At 33.7% G+C, this 18,531-nt stretch overlaps 1 protein-coding gene across 2 annotated transcripts in view; it reads right to left on the bottom strand.

Annotated features, from left to right (window-relative positions):
• Positions 1-516: 516 nt before the first annotated feature.
• LOC132751100 (uncharacterized) overlaps positions 517-18,531 on the bottom strand; it is a 40,301-nt gene continuing 22,286 nt past the window's right edge. For both annotated transcript variants that reach the window (XM_060741213.1, XM_060741211.1), the window contains one exon: positions 517-11,902. In XM_060741213.1, the coding sequence (XP_060597196.1) occupies positions 5,143-11,902 (6,760 nt within the window). In that variant the 3' untranslated portion in view covers positions 517-5,142. The remainder of the gene's footprint in view (positions 11,903-18,531) is intronic.

Raw genomic sequence — 18,531 nt, 5'->3', positions numbered from 1 at the left:
AGGAAGCAGCGGCAGAACAGAATATTTACAATATCCTGCTATGACTTTTTATCAAGGGATGAACACTGTACTCGAGATCCCAGTTTGCAAAACAGTTAACAGATTACTTACAATGCAGTAAGTCATTAGGTCACACTGACGCTCGGTCATTTTAGACCCAAAGAGCAAGATTCATTTTTGAAGAAGTTAAGGTTGATGTAAACTATGTAAACCCATGGGTAATGCCAATTTTGGGAATAATTAATGTAACTTTTGTAAAGGACCAAAGCTAAATATCTTATCTCTCGGCATAGAAGTGGGAGTTCTAAAGACTTCATTTTTGAATTAACTTTGTATAGTTTAACAAAAAAAACAACAAAACAATTGTTCACACAAAATTTAGGACATTTAAAAATGTCTTAATTTGAAATAGCTTTCAAACTGAACTGAAAATTGTTAAGCATTTTTACATTGTATGACGAGAACACGCACACATTTATGATCAGATGAGCTATAAAAATCAAGAATAAATCAAGGGATGGTATGATGGTTTTATTTACAACTTATTTTTACAACAATGTCAACACAGAAAACAGTTTCTTAAAATGAACATTTAAAACAAGATCCACTGAAAACTGATTTAAAACTTATGAGTAAATTTAAAACAACAATTTGAAAAACTAAATGCAATATGACAACTTTGTGACAGTTGTACATGTATTTAACAATCATGATTTACATAAAATTAGACTGGAGAACTGATTATAAAACTGTTCTGCAAAGATGGACACATTGGACACAGATTTTATAATGATCTTTCAATATTTAGCAAAAATTTATGTCTTGATATATTAACAATACATTATTGTAACATATATAAAATAACTAAATGAAGAATGTGCACAAGGCAGGGAGATAGTTACAATCTTTAGTATCATTAAAAGAAATCTTGCATGGCCATGTAAAAAGAAAAGTATTTCTCTCCTTTTAAGTCAACAATCAAAATGTTAATACAAAACCACTATTCAACTATCAAGGGATATATTAATTTGTTATCTGATGTACATATAACGATTTACAAATATGACACTTAAAAGTTACAGCCATCCAAAAATATTGAAGTACTTCAATCTTTGTATATATTTAACCTGAAAATGATGACCAGTTAAGTGACCTGTCTTAAATGCCAGGATCTCATAGGCAAATTTACATAACTGAACAACATGTATATCCCAAGACTGATCTAAACAATAAACTTAAATGACTTTACAGGTTAACTTTGAAAATATCGCAAAAGTATAATAAAAGTGAATTCTGCATTAGAGATGATCTGATATCATCACATAAATACATCATGATTATTGCCCTAACAATACAGTATCACGACACAATGCTGAGGTATTGATACATTGCCGATACATTCTGCCATTGTCTGGTTAAATTTTTTTAACAGTTACAATGGTTCCATAGACTTGTAACTACTTATTGTACCTTTTTTTACTTATTTGAGGCCACAGGACAGTCCATATAACTTCTCATACTATTTAAAGTTTGTTCCGGTCAAGATACTAGTCCCTACAATTGTATAACAGAATAAACATATATAAAACAGCCTTTATTAAAATGGGTATTGATTTAGAAACTTAACTGTATTTACTAGAACTGATATAAGTATCATAATATTAATGTTATACATTTTCAGAAGTGATATATTAAACTCTTACATATTGAAATTATTAACATGATTTCTTCAAAACTGAATTACATTTCCCCCCTTTTTTTTGTGCTTAAACTATCCTTTCTAATTTATTTTGTAATTGTACTAGATGTATAACTTACAAGCGTAAATTATGCACAATCTTAATTACAACATATCAAGTATAATACAACACAATGTATGCCTCTAATACAATGTCTGTACATGTCAAAATGCATAATCATAGCTAAACAGATTGTTGTAATAAAGACTACGTAACCTTGGAAATATCTCATTTTAACAGAATATATAAATATTATAAGAGTATCAATACAATGGAAAATCATGATTAGTGGTATAATAGCCCTATATAGCAAAGAACTTACAGTAAAAATTTCAAAGTACCTTATACACTAATGTAATTATTACTATTTTTGAAATACTTATACAATTGTTATTAAAGTTGTTTCTTATAAAATGTTTGAAAAAGAAAAAGAAATGACTTGTTTTTTTTCCAATCATTTCCTCAAATATCTTTCAGATTCATGAATAACTACACTGGCAAAGGCTACTATATCTAAATGGCACCAATAGAACATGCTAAAACTTAATATGTTTAACGATTATCAACATGAAACTTAAGCTGAAAGTATAATACAAGCATTTCATCTGTCATTACCAATAGTTAAACATAAATCTTTAATAAATGATCAATTTCAGTATACATTCAAAGCAATTAAATCAATCTTCAGACAATTAATATAACAATGGATGTCAAAGATAAAAATTATAAAGTTACATACATAGTATAATAATTAAATTAGATGATTGAGAGTATTTAATTACAATGTCACATTTCTTTATCCAGAACTGTTAATCTACTAAAGGATATTCAAGATTTTCCTGTAAATTCTGCGACTAACAAAATACTTCTTTTTATGCCACTCAATGAAAATAAATCCTGTATTTATAGTAAATATTGAATATACTCTATATATTGCTTAGATGTCATCCAATTAAAACAAAAACTTGAACCTTTAGCGCTCAAGTGGCAACTGAATCTACCCATGTGACCAGTGAAGACCAAGGCCAGTCAGCACTTTTGTGCAGTCTGATCAATTTTCTGCATTGTTAGTTAATCTGAAAATCAGTCAGCACCGATTTGGAGATTTCCTTAAAAGGAATAGTATTGTCAAGTTAGACAACTAAGCAAGACCATTCAGTTTAACATCATTCATCTAAATTCTTTATAAAGCTTTCAACAGAATTGTGATTACCCAATTAACATATAGTTTAAATATGAGGTATTCTATAAATAACAATTAAGGATTATTTACAGAGTTTTTTGATCTCATAAGTCTCCTGTATTTTGCTAAGTTTGTATCACACTTACTGGCCTATGTAATCCTGCAACAGCAAAATACCCACAAGCTGAACTAGTGCCAGATCAAAAGGTCCTCGAGATAACAATATCCCAACATTTAACATACTAAAACTTTGGTGAAGAAAAATAGAAAAAAAAATCCAAAAAAAACCCCAACATCATTTACTGCAAAAAAATAAAAATAAAAAAAATCTGAAAAATTGTCACTATGCAGAAAAAAAATCTTATGAAATTTACAATCAAAGCCTATACTTTTTTAATTTTCACAAAAAACTAACAAATCAACTTAAAATTAAATCAATTAAATCCATTTCATTTGATCATATTCTAGTACTTTCCATTCACCTTTAGATGACATAAATGACTCAGTTCAAAACATAAATTTAAAAGTTTATTGCAACAATACGAGGTCCATACATTTATGATTCTGACAGCGAGTGTGGTAAAAATCAGTTATGTTCAAATGAAGCCTCATAGTTGTTTACTAATTATCAAAAGCTTTATAATTTGTATTTCTTACATAAAAAACAACAGTGATTCCAATATTCAAAAGAACATATAATCAACTTCCAACAAACAAATATTTAAACAACAATTTCCAGCTTCAATGGTACAAATAATACAATTTTTCATTTTTTGCCATCCAAAATTATATCATTGTACCTTTAAAGTTAAAAATGTTCTTATTGTACCTTCCAAACATTTAAATACAGGATTTACAAAAATCAAAACCAAACAATTTGCTTACATAGTTAGGGCATAAAAAAGATAAAACAGTTTTCTGACAAAAGAAGTTACAGGACTGTAAAAATATAATCTTTCTTTTGCTACAAAGTTTAGCATCATTTAGTAAAAACATAATTAACAATATAATGTTAAAGTTTTATAAATGACATAACAAATTCATTAGAAATGCAAATTATTCTACATCATAGCAAACATTTGTTATTAAATACCACAATTCAGAACATATATGTCCGATATTTTCCAGTTGCTATAGGAATTGTAATTAAATACTTTTACAATTGTTCAAAAATTATAGTTACTATGTTATGTTGACTTAAGTACACTCCATATTTAGCAAATATACTGTCACATGACAAACAGTTTTTACACCTACAATATCCAATCTTAAAACCTTTGACATACTTCATGCAAATGAACAATTATGCGACACTGTGATGTTTTCCTAAACAGTAAATATGCCGGTAGTCTAATTTTTCAATTTTTGCTTTTAATTTTTTCTATAAAAGCCAATATATCTCAAAATAAGTTTAACCATTTGATTAAAATTTCAAATAATTCTATTCACTGCTGACTTTGTGGTGAAATAAGCTCAGACTAGCACAAAAATTCATGCAAACTAATGCTGACCATTAATTTTTTTTAAACAATTTCTATTATAGGTCCATAAGCTGGTATTTTTTTTCATTTAATCAATCTCCTTTTAAATCTAGGTATCAAATAAGGCAGTTAATATGCTTTTTTCTGAAATACTTAATAAAGTATAAAAAATATGGACTAAATTGTAACAGTACAAATTATTCATATGTAGACAATTAGAATTAAAATAAGAACAGTAAACTGTGCGAGTAAATAACTATTGTATATACAATCATTTCCTTAAAAAAAGTTTTGTTCATTCTACTACATTTACCTTTGACAGAAAATATTTGAACACACAGGAAGGTAAAAATAACAATAAAACAAAATTAATTGTATAGAATTCTCAAATGCCCAATTCTTACGACATCCTTTGTATACATTTCTTTCTTCTCCCTTAAAAAAAAAACCCTGATGACCATTCCTTCAGAATCACTGTTCAATGAATATGAATAATTTACCGACATTTAAAATGTTAATATCCTGATTCATAACAATATATATCACCATTCTTACAAATTTCACCAATGATTTAGTACAGAAAATTATCCACTGCAGTATTTCACTGCACACTTCAATAATTATTATACCGGTATATTATAGTAGTTGACCAACTGGACTATGAAGCATGAGTCAGTAATTTGCTGCCATTCTGTGACAATATACAGTTTGTTTTTTAATTTTTATGTGAACTCACAATTCAAGAAGTATCCATCTCTTCTAAAGTATATTCGCTCTCAAACTTAACAGTCTCTGCCTCAATCGTTGCATCTTTGTTCTGAATTTCATCCACTTTTACATTTTCTCCAGTCTCAAAGTTTATTTCATCATTTTCTTTATTTTCTATAAACTCGCTAACTACTGTTTCTGCAACAGAACTTTCAGCATTGTCCATCTCATTATTACATATTTCTGAAACCACCTCATCATCTTTTTCTTTTATGTTACATATTTCTGAAACGATCTCTTCATTGTTTTCATTTGCTTTATTTTCAGAAATACTGGCACCTTCAATAACCTTACTTTCGGTTTCACAACTTTCAAACCCAGTATCTTCTACAGCTTCAGTCTTTTCATCTTCATTGCATATTAAAATATCTTGCTTTGACTCTAATTCCATGTCTTGAGAACTTTTATCTTCTCTTTCTTCACCATCCTCATCATCTAGCAATTCCTCATCATTATCATCTTGAACTGCAGCTTCTATTTCATTATCAATAGCTTCCCAGTCAATTACCTCTTGTTCTTTCTCAATTTCAGATTCCTCTGTATTTTCTTCATTGGTTTCATTACTTGTCAGATCCTTTGCAACTTCAGATTTATCACATTCTTCAATACAATTATCTACAGATTGGTCAGCAAGATTTTCTTCCACTACAATGTTTGCTGGAATTGCATCCTCTTTAGTTATTAGCTCATCATTGGCAGCATCTTGTTCATCACTTTCTTTTGGTTCATCTAGTAACTGGTTAGATTCAGAACTATCCTCCTCATTTATTATACCAATTTGATCTTTTTTAGTTATTATACCAATTTCATCTTTTTCAGTTATACCAATTTCAGCTTTTTCAGCAGTCTCTTCCTCTGATTCCATGTTTTCTTCATTTTCTCCCTGATTTTCATGATCTTTTCCTTCATCTAATTCAGCTCTTGAGTCAGCATCTTTATTCTCATCAAATTTGGTATCCAAAATTTCTGTAGTATCTTCATTTGCAGTCCAATCATCAGTGTTTTCTTTAGTAACTGGTTCATCTAAATTTTCAACTTCAGCTTCATTCTTTTCTATGCTTTTACCAATTACTAGCTCATCTTCAGTTTCATTTTCCTCAGTATTTTCACTGACATCAATAACTGAATTCTGCAAAAACTTTTCATACTCTTTAGTATATTCATCTGCATCTTCAGATTCTGCATCAGAGCTGCTTTCACCTGCATCATCTTTTTCAGAGGATTGTTCCTTATTTTGAGCCATGTTATCAAGCTTTCCATTAATTCTCTGAATAGACACTACTGGAAGACTTGATAATTTGTTGCAGGCAGATACATCATAAGAACCAACTGACAACAAATTTCCTATCATATCTTCGCTGTCATTTACAAATTCTATTACAGGGCTTGATGTGTCATCCTCGCCAGTAATGCCATACTCAGCTGCATGCTCGGGGTGTTCACTCAGCATGTGCTCATCAAAAAGTTTCTTTGTCCAGTAAACCATTGAACAAAATTCACACTTATGCTGAATTGTCTCAAATTCTGCATGCTTTGGAGACATGACATCAGCTGGTTCAGTCTTAATATCTCCTTCTCCCATTGCTTCCATCACCTGTTTGTCTAGTTCTAATGCATCTTTATCAGGGTGAAATTTTTTGTTGTGAGTATCATATTGCTTTTGACTCCAGAAAACTCTTGCGCATTGGTTACAATACAGGCACTTCTTTCTTTTACTATCCGATGATGAAGGTGAATCTTCCATCACAACCTTATGTACATTCTTTATATGAGTTTTCAATTTGAATTGTTTGGAAAATATCTTTTTACAGATTGGACAATCAAATCCGACTGTATTATTTTTCTCCTCACTTTTTTTCTTTGTAGATTGTTTGTCGAGCTTAGCACTTCCTGGACCTTTGCCTACACTTTCTTTTTTCTCATCACTTTTTTTATTTGCGGATGACTTCTCAGTTTTCTTTGGTTTATCAACATTCCCTGAACCTTTTGTAAGTATTTTCTTTCCCTGGTCCTCTTTTTCATGTACAGTTGACATATGGGTCTCATAAGCATCCTTCTTGATGAAATTCAAATTGCATTTCTTACAGAAACTGGACTGAGTTTTCTTCAGCTCCTTTTTAACAACTTTCTTTTCTTTCAACTGTGTTTTCTCTTTTGATGAGGCTGGTTTTACAGTATTTGTCTTTGTCTCTGATAGTGATCTTGACCTTGTAACTCTTTCCTTGGGAAGGGATGTTTTTACAAGCAGCTTTGTTTTGTGAACTTTTGAAACATGTGCTCTTAATAACAATGCTTCGCTGAATTTTTTGCTGCATTTCTTGCACTGAAATTTAAGATCCTTTTTAGTTTTGGTAATCACCTTCTCCTCACCAACTTTTCCTTTGCCTTTTCCTAGAATATTCTTTCCTTCAGTCTTCTTTTCTTTCAACTTATGAGTCAACTTATGGGCTTTTAACTTCATTTCTAGATGAAATGATGCAGAGCAAATGTCACATTTGTGTGGCATTACAGATGTATGTGACAACATGTGTTCTAAAAGTTTCATCTTTGTTGCAAAACTTTCCTTGCAAATATCACAAGACATACTACCCTTAGGTGGAGATTTTTCCTTATGCAGCTGAGCTACATGCATTTTGAGACTGGACTGTTTCTTAAATGTTTTGTCACATATTTTACAAGTTGGTAGCTCTCTTTTAGTTTTATTGTGTATTACCATGTGTTCCTTGATACTTTCTTTGTCTGGAAAGACTTTATTACATACTCCACAAGTCTGGGGATCAGATTCTGTATGGTAAACTTCTACATGGGACACAAGATTCCTTTTCCATCTGAACATTTTTTCACAATGATTGCATTTGTGTTGACTTGGTTCACTCTGGCTGCCCTTTGGTTCCTTGGAATCAAGTGGTTTTCTATGTGTAACCTTATGCTTTAACATAGCTTTCTGTGTCTCAAATAACATCAAGCAAATTTTACACTTCACTTTTTTTGCCCATTGTTTAGGATGAAGCTTTATCATATGACTTTCAAGTTGGTACTTTGAGATAAAATCTTTGTTACAAAGACAGCATTTGTATGGTTTCTCCCCTGTATGTTTTCTCATGTGTACTTCCAAGGCTTTTTCAGTGGCAAATGTGCTACTGCATATATTGCATACCTTATCTTCAGAGATAACCTCAACATCTTTTTCATCATGAGCAGACATCATATGATTACGTAGACTAGATAATGTTGAAAACTTCTGTATACAAACATCACAGTCATATACCAAATTCCCTTTTGGAGATTCAATTAAAGATGTGCTCATTGATTCTGGGGGCAGTTCAACGTTATGCTTCATTTTCATATGTCTTCTTAGATTTATTCTCTGATCAAATTCTTTTGGGCAAAGGTCACATTTTGATTCTCCATAGTTTGTACCTGCAGGCTTTGCTTTCACAGTCTCCTCCATTTTATGGACTCTCATTATGTGTTGCTTTAGCCCTTTCTCTTCAAGGAAAGTCTTGTTACATTTGTCACAATGAATTTGTTCGCTTAATTTTTTACTTTTAGTGATCATTCTTCCTGAATGACTATACTTTACAGATTGTGGGCTTTCCAGTTTATCGCCATCATGTACTTCACTTTCATGTTTAATCAGTCCTTTATAAGTATAATATACAGCACCACAGAACTTGCAATCATATGATTCTTTGCCATCCCTGTCAAGTTTCAGCCTTTTCTTTGCATTTTCACGAGCATCATCAGCAGCTTCTGCTTCAAATTTTCTTTTCTTATTTATTTTAGTTGATTCTTTTTCGGGTTTCTTCTTAGGAGAACTGTCCAATTTTAACTGTGCATCTATTTCTGCAATCTGAGCTAAAACGGTTTCTTCGTCAACTTCAGAATGCTTACTTCTTGTATGGTGAATCAAACCTAAAGCTGTGGAATACACATTGCCACATGATATACAAGTGTATATGGCTGGCTGCAAATCTGACATGTCTTCAATATCGGTTTTACTATCATAATCAATATCATCTGTAGCATGCAATGCGAGGTGTTTTTTAAGGGTAGCATCTCTACTGAATCCTTCCCCACACAAAGTACACTTGTGTTGCTTCTTCTTTACAGACTGTATGTTGCATGAATGGGTTTTTCCAAGATTGAAATTTTTTCCAAGGAAAGATGTAATATCTGTGGAGTTATCTTCATCCATTGATTCATTACTGTCATCTGATCCTTCACTTATTTTCCCCTCTCTTTTACCAGTTTTGGTAGGGGATTCAGATTCATCTCCATCTAATTTGATGTCATGCTTTGCCATCATATGTCTGGCCATATTACTCTTCATGGTAAATTCCCTCTCACATTCAGTGCATTTGAACAGTTCACTTGAACTTGGTGTCTTCTCTAAATATTTATGAACACCTCTTAAGTGTTTTCTTAAATTCTTCCTCGAGGTAAATCTTTTGTCGCATGATTTACAATGAAATGCTAATAAATCAAATTCTACTAATTGCTCACCTGACGGTCTTTCGGTATCTGCTTTGAAGTCAAAATCATCATGATCATTATGCATATGAACAACCAATTCATCAGTTGTTTTGAAAATTTCTTTACAAACTTTACAAATATGTACTTTTGAAGCTTTCCTCTTATTTGGAGTAGTATCAGATGAAGGTGATGGCTCAGCTTTAGTTTTAGGAAAGGGAAGTTTTAATTTTCCTGCCTTTCCTTGTTTTGGAGTTTTCACAATTTTTTTGAACGATTCTTTTGCTACCTTTTTGACACTTGCTGTAGGTTTGTATCCTTCTTTCTCCTCCAACTCAGCTCTGGCAATTTCTTCTTTTTCAAGATGTTTCAAGGCTTCCTTAAACTCATCCTTCTTATGAACTGACATGTGTTTCTCTAGAGCCGCTTTCCTTGAAAACTGTGCACTGCATTTTTTACATTCATAGTCTTTGTCCATTTCACGTGGTTCTATATTTGTAAAATCATATGGATCTTGCTCATCCTCACTTGAGTAAGACTCCTCTTCTTCAGTTTGTACTGACTTTCTCTTTGAGGTTACATGAGTCCTTAAATGGAAATTCAACTGTGTCATGCTACTGCATTTTTTACCGCAATGATCACATGTAACTGGCTCAGGTGGGTCTGCGATTTTTTCAAAAGTTGGAAACAATTTCAACATTTCGACAGAATCTCCTCCAAAATGGATGTCCCTCAAATGCTGCTTGTATAATGGTTTATTATGCCAGAACTCTCCACAGAGATCACAAACAACCTCAATATTTACACTACTCATAGATGGATACTGCTTCAACATGCTTGTCTTTTCTCTTCCAAAATGTTTGTTAATAAGATGGCCTCTCAGTTGTGCTTTGTGTTCAAAACCAGCTCCACAAATGTCACAAAGGTTGTTTTGTGAAGTGTGCTCCTTCAGATGATTCTTCAATTTCTGAGATGTTTCAAATTTTTCTTTACATTTGGAGCATTCAAGGGCAAAGTCATGATCTTTGTGCTGGTGCTCTTCAAGCATTGTTCGTTCAGGGAAATCTTCGTAACAGGTGAGGCATTGGTAATTTCCTGTGTGAAATAACTTTACATGTAAATCAAGCTTTCCTTTCTGTTCAAACTTTTCGTCACATTTAGAGCAGGTAAAAATAACATCATTATTGTGTACTTCCTTTATATGCTTCTCTAATGTGTTTAGAAGCTTGTACTTCTTGTGGCAAGCAGGACACTCATGACTCTTTGTAATAGAATGAACCAACAAGTGGGTTTCTAACTCGGACTCATCCTCAAACCTCTTGTGACAGATCGTGCATTCTTTACCTTTAATGTCGTCAATCAGCTCATCTGAATTAGCATGTTGTGTTTTTGTATGATTCACAAAAGCCCTTTTACTAGGTAAAACAGCACTGCATTCCTTACAATGATACATTAGATCTTCATGTTCAGACTTTATATGTTCGTAATATTCTATTCGATCCGTGAAAACTTTGACACAGTGAGGACAGGTAAATGGTCCAACATGGATTTTTGAATGCCGTTGTACATTTCCTTCATTCTTAAACATTTTTCCACAGATTGGACAGGGAACTCTAGGATGTTCTTCATGCATGTCTTTAATATGACGTTGCAATGCATTCACACTTGAGAAAATCTTTTTGCACTGTTCACACTTATTATTATTTTCAGCTCTCCTTTTTTCTTCCTCTGTTGATCTCATAGCGCCTTTCTTCTTATGCAGTTCCAAATGAGACTGGAGATTGACTTCTCTTGCAAAAAGACGCTGACATAAGTGGCAAGTGAACGTGACAGCCTTGGTATGAACAATTTCATGGCATCTGAAGGTCCTATAAAACTTAAAGGTCCGTGGGCACATAGAACATTTGTATGGCCTTGCTTCATTAACGGCTGGTGTACGATCAGTCGATACAGAAGTACTTGCCGTTAACTTAGTTCCCGACGTAGATGATGCTGCAGTTGTGATTGAGGCACTTTTACTGTCTGAGGTTACTGACTCAGTTGTTGGATTAACATGCTTACTAGTATTAATAGTTGCTCTGACTTCCTTACCATCCCCTTGCACAATGAGCAGCTCAATGTCAGTGTTTCCTTCTAACATTGACAAATCTAAACCTAGATCTTCTAACTTAACTTGACTGTAATTGGTGCCTGCTTTATCTCTTGTTACAAGTGTACCATCGGCAAATAGTTGGATAGTAACATCAGAATCTGGGACACTGGAAACAGAAACATTAAAATGATAATATAATCATATATCAAATGTAAACAAAAGGTTCATTTGGGCTTAAATTATTTTCTTAAGTAAATGTAAAATGGTATTTGGATGAAATTGCACCATTCAACAGGAAAACATGCAATATTCACAAGGACTTGAGCTACAAATCAATCCTGTAAAGTTCATTGAAATTGCATAAATAGTATAAGTAAATGTTAAATGGTATTTGGCCTGTTTCTAATTTCTCATGTAAATGGAAAGTCATTAGCCTTTGCATATCAATAATATTTGCAAAAACTGTTTCAAGAAACACACAAATGGCCCAAAGCAGGGCGCAGAAGGGGAATCATGACCTATGTCTTACATCAAGGCATGGTTACTATAAATCTATAAATATGGTTACAATAAATCTGTTTAGTGTTAACATTAACTCCTTTTTGTTTGTTTGTTTCATTTTACGCCTTTTCCCAACAGTATTTCAGTCATATAGGTGGGTTGTTTCCTAACCACCGTACCTGGAGAGTTACACCAGTACTAGACTATATTCCTTCGTGCTAAACTACCAAAGCATTTCCCGGAGATAGAACCCATGCCAGAGAGAGGTCATTGACTCTAACCCCTGGACCACGGAGGGGGTGTTACATTAACAAATACTATCTCATATAATTAGAAGTTTTGCTCCAGACAACATTTATTCTATATCCACTAAATGTGACCTTGACCTTTGACCTTCATGTATGTGACATGGCTTCACACAGCTGTGAACATTTCTATGAAATTTTATTAAAATCCTTCTATGTGTGTAGGAGATATGCACTTGAAAACACTGGATGCTGCCTGCCAGCTAGGGGCGTTCCCATGAAACATCTTTCAAACAAAAAAAATTCATGTACACAACCATCATTGCAGTCTTCAAAATAAACATTTTGAACTTACCAGCCAATCATCAAAGTTACTAGCCCAAAACTGACTTTACTTTCCTGCATAAATTCATAAATTTTCTTCTCTTAATGGTAAATAAAAGAAACAACAACTTAGACCTTAGATCGTACAAGAGCCCAGTTTGATACGGGTGATGCTCCCAGAATAGGTTTTTGACACAGAAAAGAACACCTCTTGTAGTTTCAGAGTTATGTCCCTAGACAAAGTTCAAAGTGCAATAATTCCAGAATAAGGCAAGGCAGAGTAACTGTTCTTTGCACTGGACTTCTAATAAATGAAATCTATCTACTTACAAAGTTTTTGTTGATACCTTTATGGTTTTTCAGAGTTATGTCCCTGACAAAGTTTAAAATATAAAAATGAACAAAGGACAATAACTCCAAAATAAGGCAAAACAGAGTAACGTTTCTTGTACACTGCACATCTACCTATTGAGATATATCTACCTACAAAGATTCATGTTGAAATCCCTTATAATTAAAGAATTATGTCTCAGACAAGATTTTTCTAAAAGGGGAAATAATTCAATTACTGGGCTAACCAGATTTATGGTTCTTTTGCAATGCACTTCTACTTAATGAAATCTATCGACCTACAAAGTTTCATGTTGATATCTTTGATAATTGCTTCGGAAATGAGGATGTTACTAGTAACAGAATACCTTGTAAAGAATTGAAATACAGTTATGGTTGTGGGCAATTAAAGATAGTTGTGGTTCTTGTATGTTGCATTTCCTTTCAATGCGGTTGGCCATTGATGAAGTTTTATTGGATTACTCTGTAATAAGTCCAGAAAGACAAGGAAAAGGAACAAAGGGCAATAACTCTATAAATACTGAAGATTGAGTTATGGTTATTGTACACTATGCACTTCCTCTCATTGCGCTTGACCATTGTATGAAGTTGTATTGAATTCCAACTACTAGTTTTCAAGTTATGCACTGGAACAAAGGCAATAACTATAATCAGTCCAAATAGAGTTATTGTTCGTGTGCACTGCACTTCATCTCACTGCCCTTGACTATTGTATAAAGTTTCATTGAATTCCAACCATTAATTTTCAAGTTATGCACTGAACAATGAAAAGTAACAATGGGCAAAAACTTTTAAATAAGTCAAAACAGAGTTATGGTTTATGTGCATTGCACTTCCCCTCAATATACTTGACCATTGTATGAAATAGTATTGAATTCCAACTAGTAGTTTTCAAGTTATGCTCTGGACAAGAAAAAAACAATGGAAAAGTAACAAAGGGCTATAAATAATTAATTACTCTGGATAGAGTTATAGTTCTTGTGCTTGACTATTGTATTAAGTTGTTTTGAATTCCAACCAGTAGTTTTCAAGTTATGCTCCAGACAAGGAAAAGTAACAAAGGGCAGTAACTCTGTAATTAGTCAAAATGGAGTTATGGTTCTTGTGCACTGCACTTCCTCTTATTGTGCTTGACCATTGTATGAAGTTGTTTTAAATTCCAACCAGTATGTTTTAAGTTATGCTCCGAACAAGGAAAAGTATCAAAGGGCAATAACTCTGTAATTTCTCAAAATGGAGTTATAATTCTTGTGCACTGCATTTCCTCTTAATGTGCTTATCAACTGTATGAAGTTGTATTGAATTCCAACCAGTAGTTTTCAAGTTATGCTCCAGACAAGGAAAAGTAACAAAGGGCAATAACTCTGTCATTAGTCAAGATGGAGTTATGGTTCTCATGCCCTGCACTTCCTCTCAATGTGCTTGACCATTGTATGAAGTTATATTGAATTCCAACCATTAGTCTTCAAGTTATGCACCGGACAAAAAAAGCAATGGAAAAGTAACAAAGAGCAATAACTCTGTAATTAGTCAAGATAGAGTTATGGTTCTTGTGCATGGCACTTCCCCTTAGTGTGGAAGTTCTTTTGAATTCCAACTAGTAGTTTTCAAGTTATGCTCCGGACAAGGAAAAGTAACAAAGGGCAGTAACTCTGTAATTAGTCAAAATGGAGTTATGGTTCTTGTGCACTGCACTTCCCCTCGATGTGCTTGACCATTGTATGAAGTTATATTGAATTCCATCTATTAGTCTTCAAGTTATTTTGCGGACAAAAGAAAGCAATGGAAAAATAACAAAGGGCAATAACTCTGTAATTACTTTAAATAGAGTTATGGTTCTTGTGCACTGCACTTCCCCTTATTGTGCTTGACAATTGTATGAAGTTGTTTCGAGTTTCAACCAGTAGTTTTCAAGTTATGCTCCGGACAAGGAAAAGTAACAAATGGCAATAACTCTGTAATTAGTCAAGATGGAGTTATGGTTCATGTGCACTGCACTGCCTCTCAATGTGCTTGACCATTGTATGAAGTTATATTGAATTCCAACCATTAGTCTTCAAGTTATGCTCCGGACAAGGAAAATGCAACGGACCACTGGACCGACCGACCACCGGGTGACTCCTATATACCCCCCCCCCAAAAAACTTAGTTTTTTGGGGGTATAAAAAAGTAACAAGAGGGCCATGATGGCCCTGAGGTCGCTCACCTGTATATAGGCCCCCCCCACCCCCCCCCACAAACGTTGCAGGGCCAATTTTTAACCCAAGGGCTTTATTTGCACAAACTTGGTAGACACCCATTAGAACATGTTTCATGCTAAATATCTTAGCTCTAGCTCTTTGGGTACTTTAAAAGAAGACTTTTTAAGTTTTTACTATATGCATATAGGGAAAATCAATGACCCCCCGGGGCGGGGCCAATTTTGACCCCAGGGCTTTTATTTGAACAAACTTGGTAGACACCCATTAGAACATGTTTCATGCTAAATATCTTAGCCATAGCTCTTTGGGTTTTTTAAAAAGAAGACTTTTTAAAGTTTTTACTATATGCATATAGGGAAAATCAATGACCCCCTGGGGCGGGGCCAATTTTGACCCCAGGGCTTTTATTATGAACAAACTTGGTAGACACTTATTAGAACATGTTTCATGCTAAATATCTTTGCTCTAACTCTTTGGGTTCTTTAAAAGAAGATTTTTTAAGTTTTTACTATATGCATATAGGGAAAATCAATGACCCCCTGGGGCGGGGCCAATTTTGACCCCAGGGCTTTTATTTAAACAAAATTGGTAGACACCTATTAGAACATGTTTGATGCTCAATATCTTAGCAATAGCTCTTTGAGTTCTTTAAAAGAAGATTTTTTAAGTTTTTACTATGTGCATATAGGGAAAATTAATGACCCCCCGGGGCGGGGCCAATTTTGACCCCAGGGCTTTTATTTGAACAAACTTGGTAGACACCCATTAGAACATGTTTCATGCTAAATATCTTAGCTCTAGCTCTTTGGGTTCTTTAAAAGAAGATTTTTTTAGTTTTTACTATATGCATATAGGGAAAACCAATGACCCTCTGGGGCGGGGCCAATTTTGACCCCAGGGCTTTTATTTGAACAAACTTGGTAGACACTCACTAGAAGATGTTTCATGCCAAATATCTAAGCTCTAGCTCTTATGGTTTTTTAAAAGAAGATATTTAAAGTTTTTTCTTTCGGTTGCCATGGCAACCAGAGTTCTGCATGGAATTAAATTCTTTGAACAATTTTTAAAGGTGATCACCAAAGGAACATTCCTGTGAAGTTTGGATGAAATTGGCTTAGTGGTTTATGAGGAGATGTCATTTAAAGTAAAAGTTTACGGACGGACGACGGACGGACGGACGGACGCCGGACGAAAAGCGATCACAAAAGCTCACCCTGTCACTTTGTGACAGGTGAGCTAAAAATGAACAAAGGGCAAGAACTCTAAAATTAGGCATGGCAGAGTTACGGTTCTTGTGCACTGCACAGCTATCCATTGAGATCTACCTACCTACAAAATTTCATGTTGGTATCTCTTATAGTTTTAGAGTTATGTTCCGGAAAAGATTTTTCTAAAAGGGGGGATAATTCAAAAACAGGGCTGAGCAGAGATATGGTTCTTTTGCATTGCACTTCCACCCGATGAGATCTATCTACTTACAAAGTCTCATGTTGATATTTCTTTATAATTTTAGAGTTATGTTCAAGACAAAGTTCAAAATGTAAAAATGAAAAAAGGGCAATAACTCCAAAATTAAGTATGGCAGAGTTATGATTCTTGTGCACTGCACAGCTACCCATTTGAGATCTATGTACCTACAAAGTTTCATGTTGATATCTCTTATAGTTTTAGAGTTATGTCCCAGATAAATTTTTTCTAAAAGGGGAGATAATTCAAAAACGAGGCAAAATAAAGTTATGGGTCTTTGACACTGCACTCCGCCTGGATGTCCTCTACCACTGTGTGAAGTTTAAACAATTTATCTCCAAGGGTTTTCAAGTTATGCTCTGGACAAGACATTGGACGGACAAGGCGGCGACTGTATGCTCTCCCTTCCAGGAGCATAAAAAAGTTCATTCACTGTTAATTGGGACATAAACAAAGCTTTTACTTAATTAATAAATGGCTTTCAATGTAGATGAAAGCATGCCGAGAAACAGTAACATATGGTGCACGGTTGTATACTTCTAAATTTAACTTTGCAAACGGCAATTCTACTTGCCAGTCAGGCTAGCAGAAATGGATTATACACACCTGGGCTATTGGGCTAGTGCTAATTTCAGGGACTGTCGTACTATTTTGATATAAGAGTAAAAGCTTCGCCTTTTTAACTGTCAGCCTGACTTTATATGACTAGTTTTCTTGCTACATATAAACTTTGAAAAGATTATCTTTTATCTCCAGTTATTGACTGGAAACCACTTTTCTATTTCAAGTAACAGTGACCTTGACCCTGGAGGGCCCAAAAGCAATACTAAAGAAGGTCTCTTTATAAGCTTATATAATAGCGGCTGAAAAGATATCCAATTTGCTGTTTAAGAACCACCTCCATGATCTTGACCTTAAACTGAGGAATCCAAAATGTTGATTTGTCACACATCTTTTGAATGAGATAAACTTTAACTAATGTGTAATTGGCTTGAAAATCATATGAAATTATTAAGTGGACATAGCCTTACTGATTAAAACCTTAACAAGAGCCATGTCAACATGGCCATCCCCCGCAGAATGTGTTTGCTCATTGGAAGAATGTATATGTAGTAGAGCGGAATAATTCCATTTTAAGAGGTCTTTTGGTAATGAAAACTGATGGCTATAGTGATTACAGATTTGAAACCTATGTGAATACTGATGGCTGAAAATAACAAAGGGCAATTACTGAAAAATAATGCAGGGTAGGTTATCATTCTTGTGTGCTGCATCCCTCCTCAGTAAAATCTATCCACCTATGAAGTTTCGAGTTGATACCTCAAATACTTTTTGAGAAAAAAATTGAATTGAAAAATTAAGTATGAAAAAGAACAAAGGGCAATAACACAACAATTATAAAAGGTAGAGTTATCATTCTTGTGCAGTGCACACCTCCTGAGTGAGATCTATGCACCTATGAAGTTTCATTTTGATATCTCAAAGGCTTTTTGAGTTATGCTCTGGACAAAAATTAATTTTGAAAAATAACAAAGGGCAATAACTCAAAAATAATGCAGGGTAGAGTTATCATTCTTAAGCAATGCACTCCTCCTCAATGAGATCCATCCACCTTTGAAGTTTCAAGTTGATACCTCAAATAATTTTTCAGATAAGCTCTGGACAAAATAGCATGAAAAAAAACAAAGGGCAATAACTCAAAAATT

This window comes from Ruditapes philippinarum, unplaced genomic scaffold (genome assembly GCF_026571515.1).
Source record: "Ruditapes philippinarum isolate M1 unplaced genomic scaffold, ASM2657151v2 ctg4575_1_1_1_1, whole genome shotgun sequence".
NCBI classification, from domain to species: Eukaryota; Metazoa; Mollusca; class Bivalvia; order Venerida; family Veneridae; genus Ruditapes; species Ruditapes philippinarum.
The sequence above is the reverse complement of the archived record's forward strand: the minus strand, read 5'-3'. Positions and strand labels throughout refer to the sequence as shown.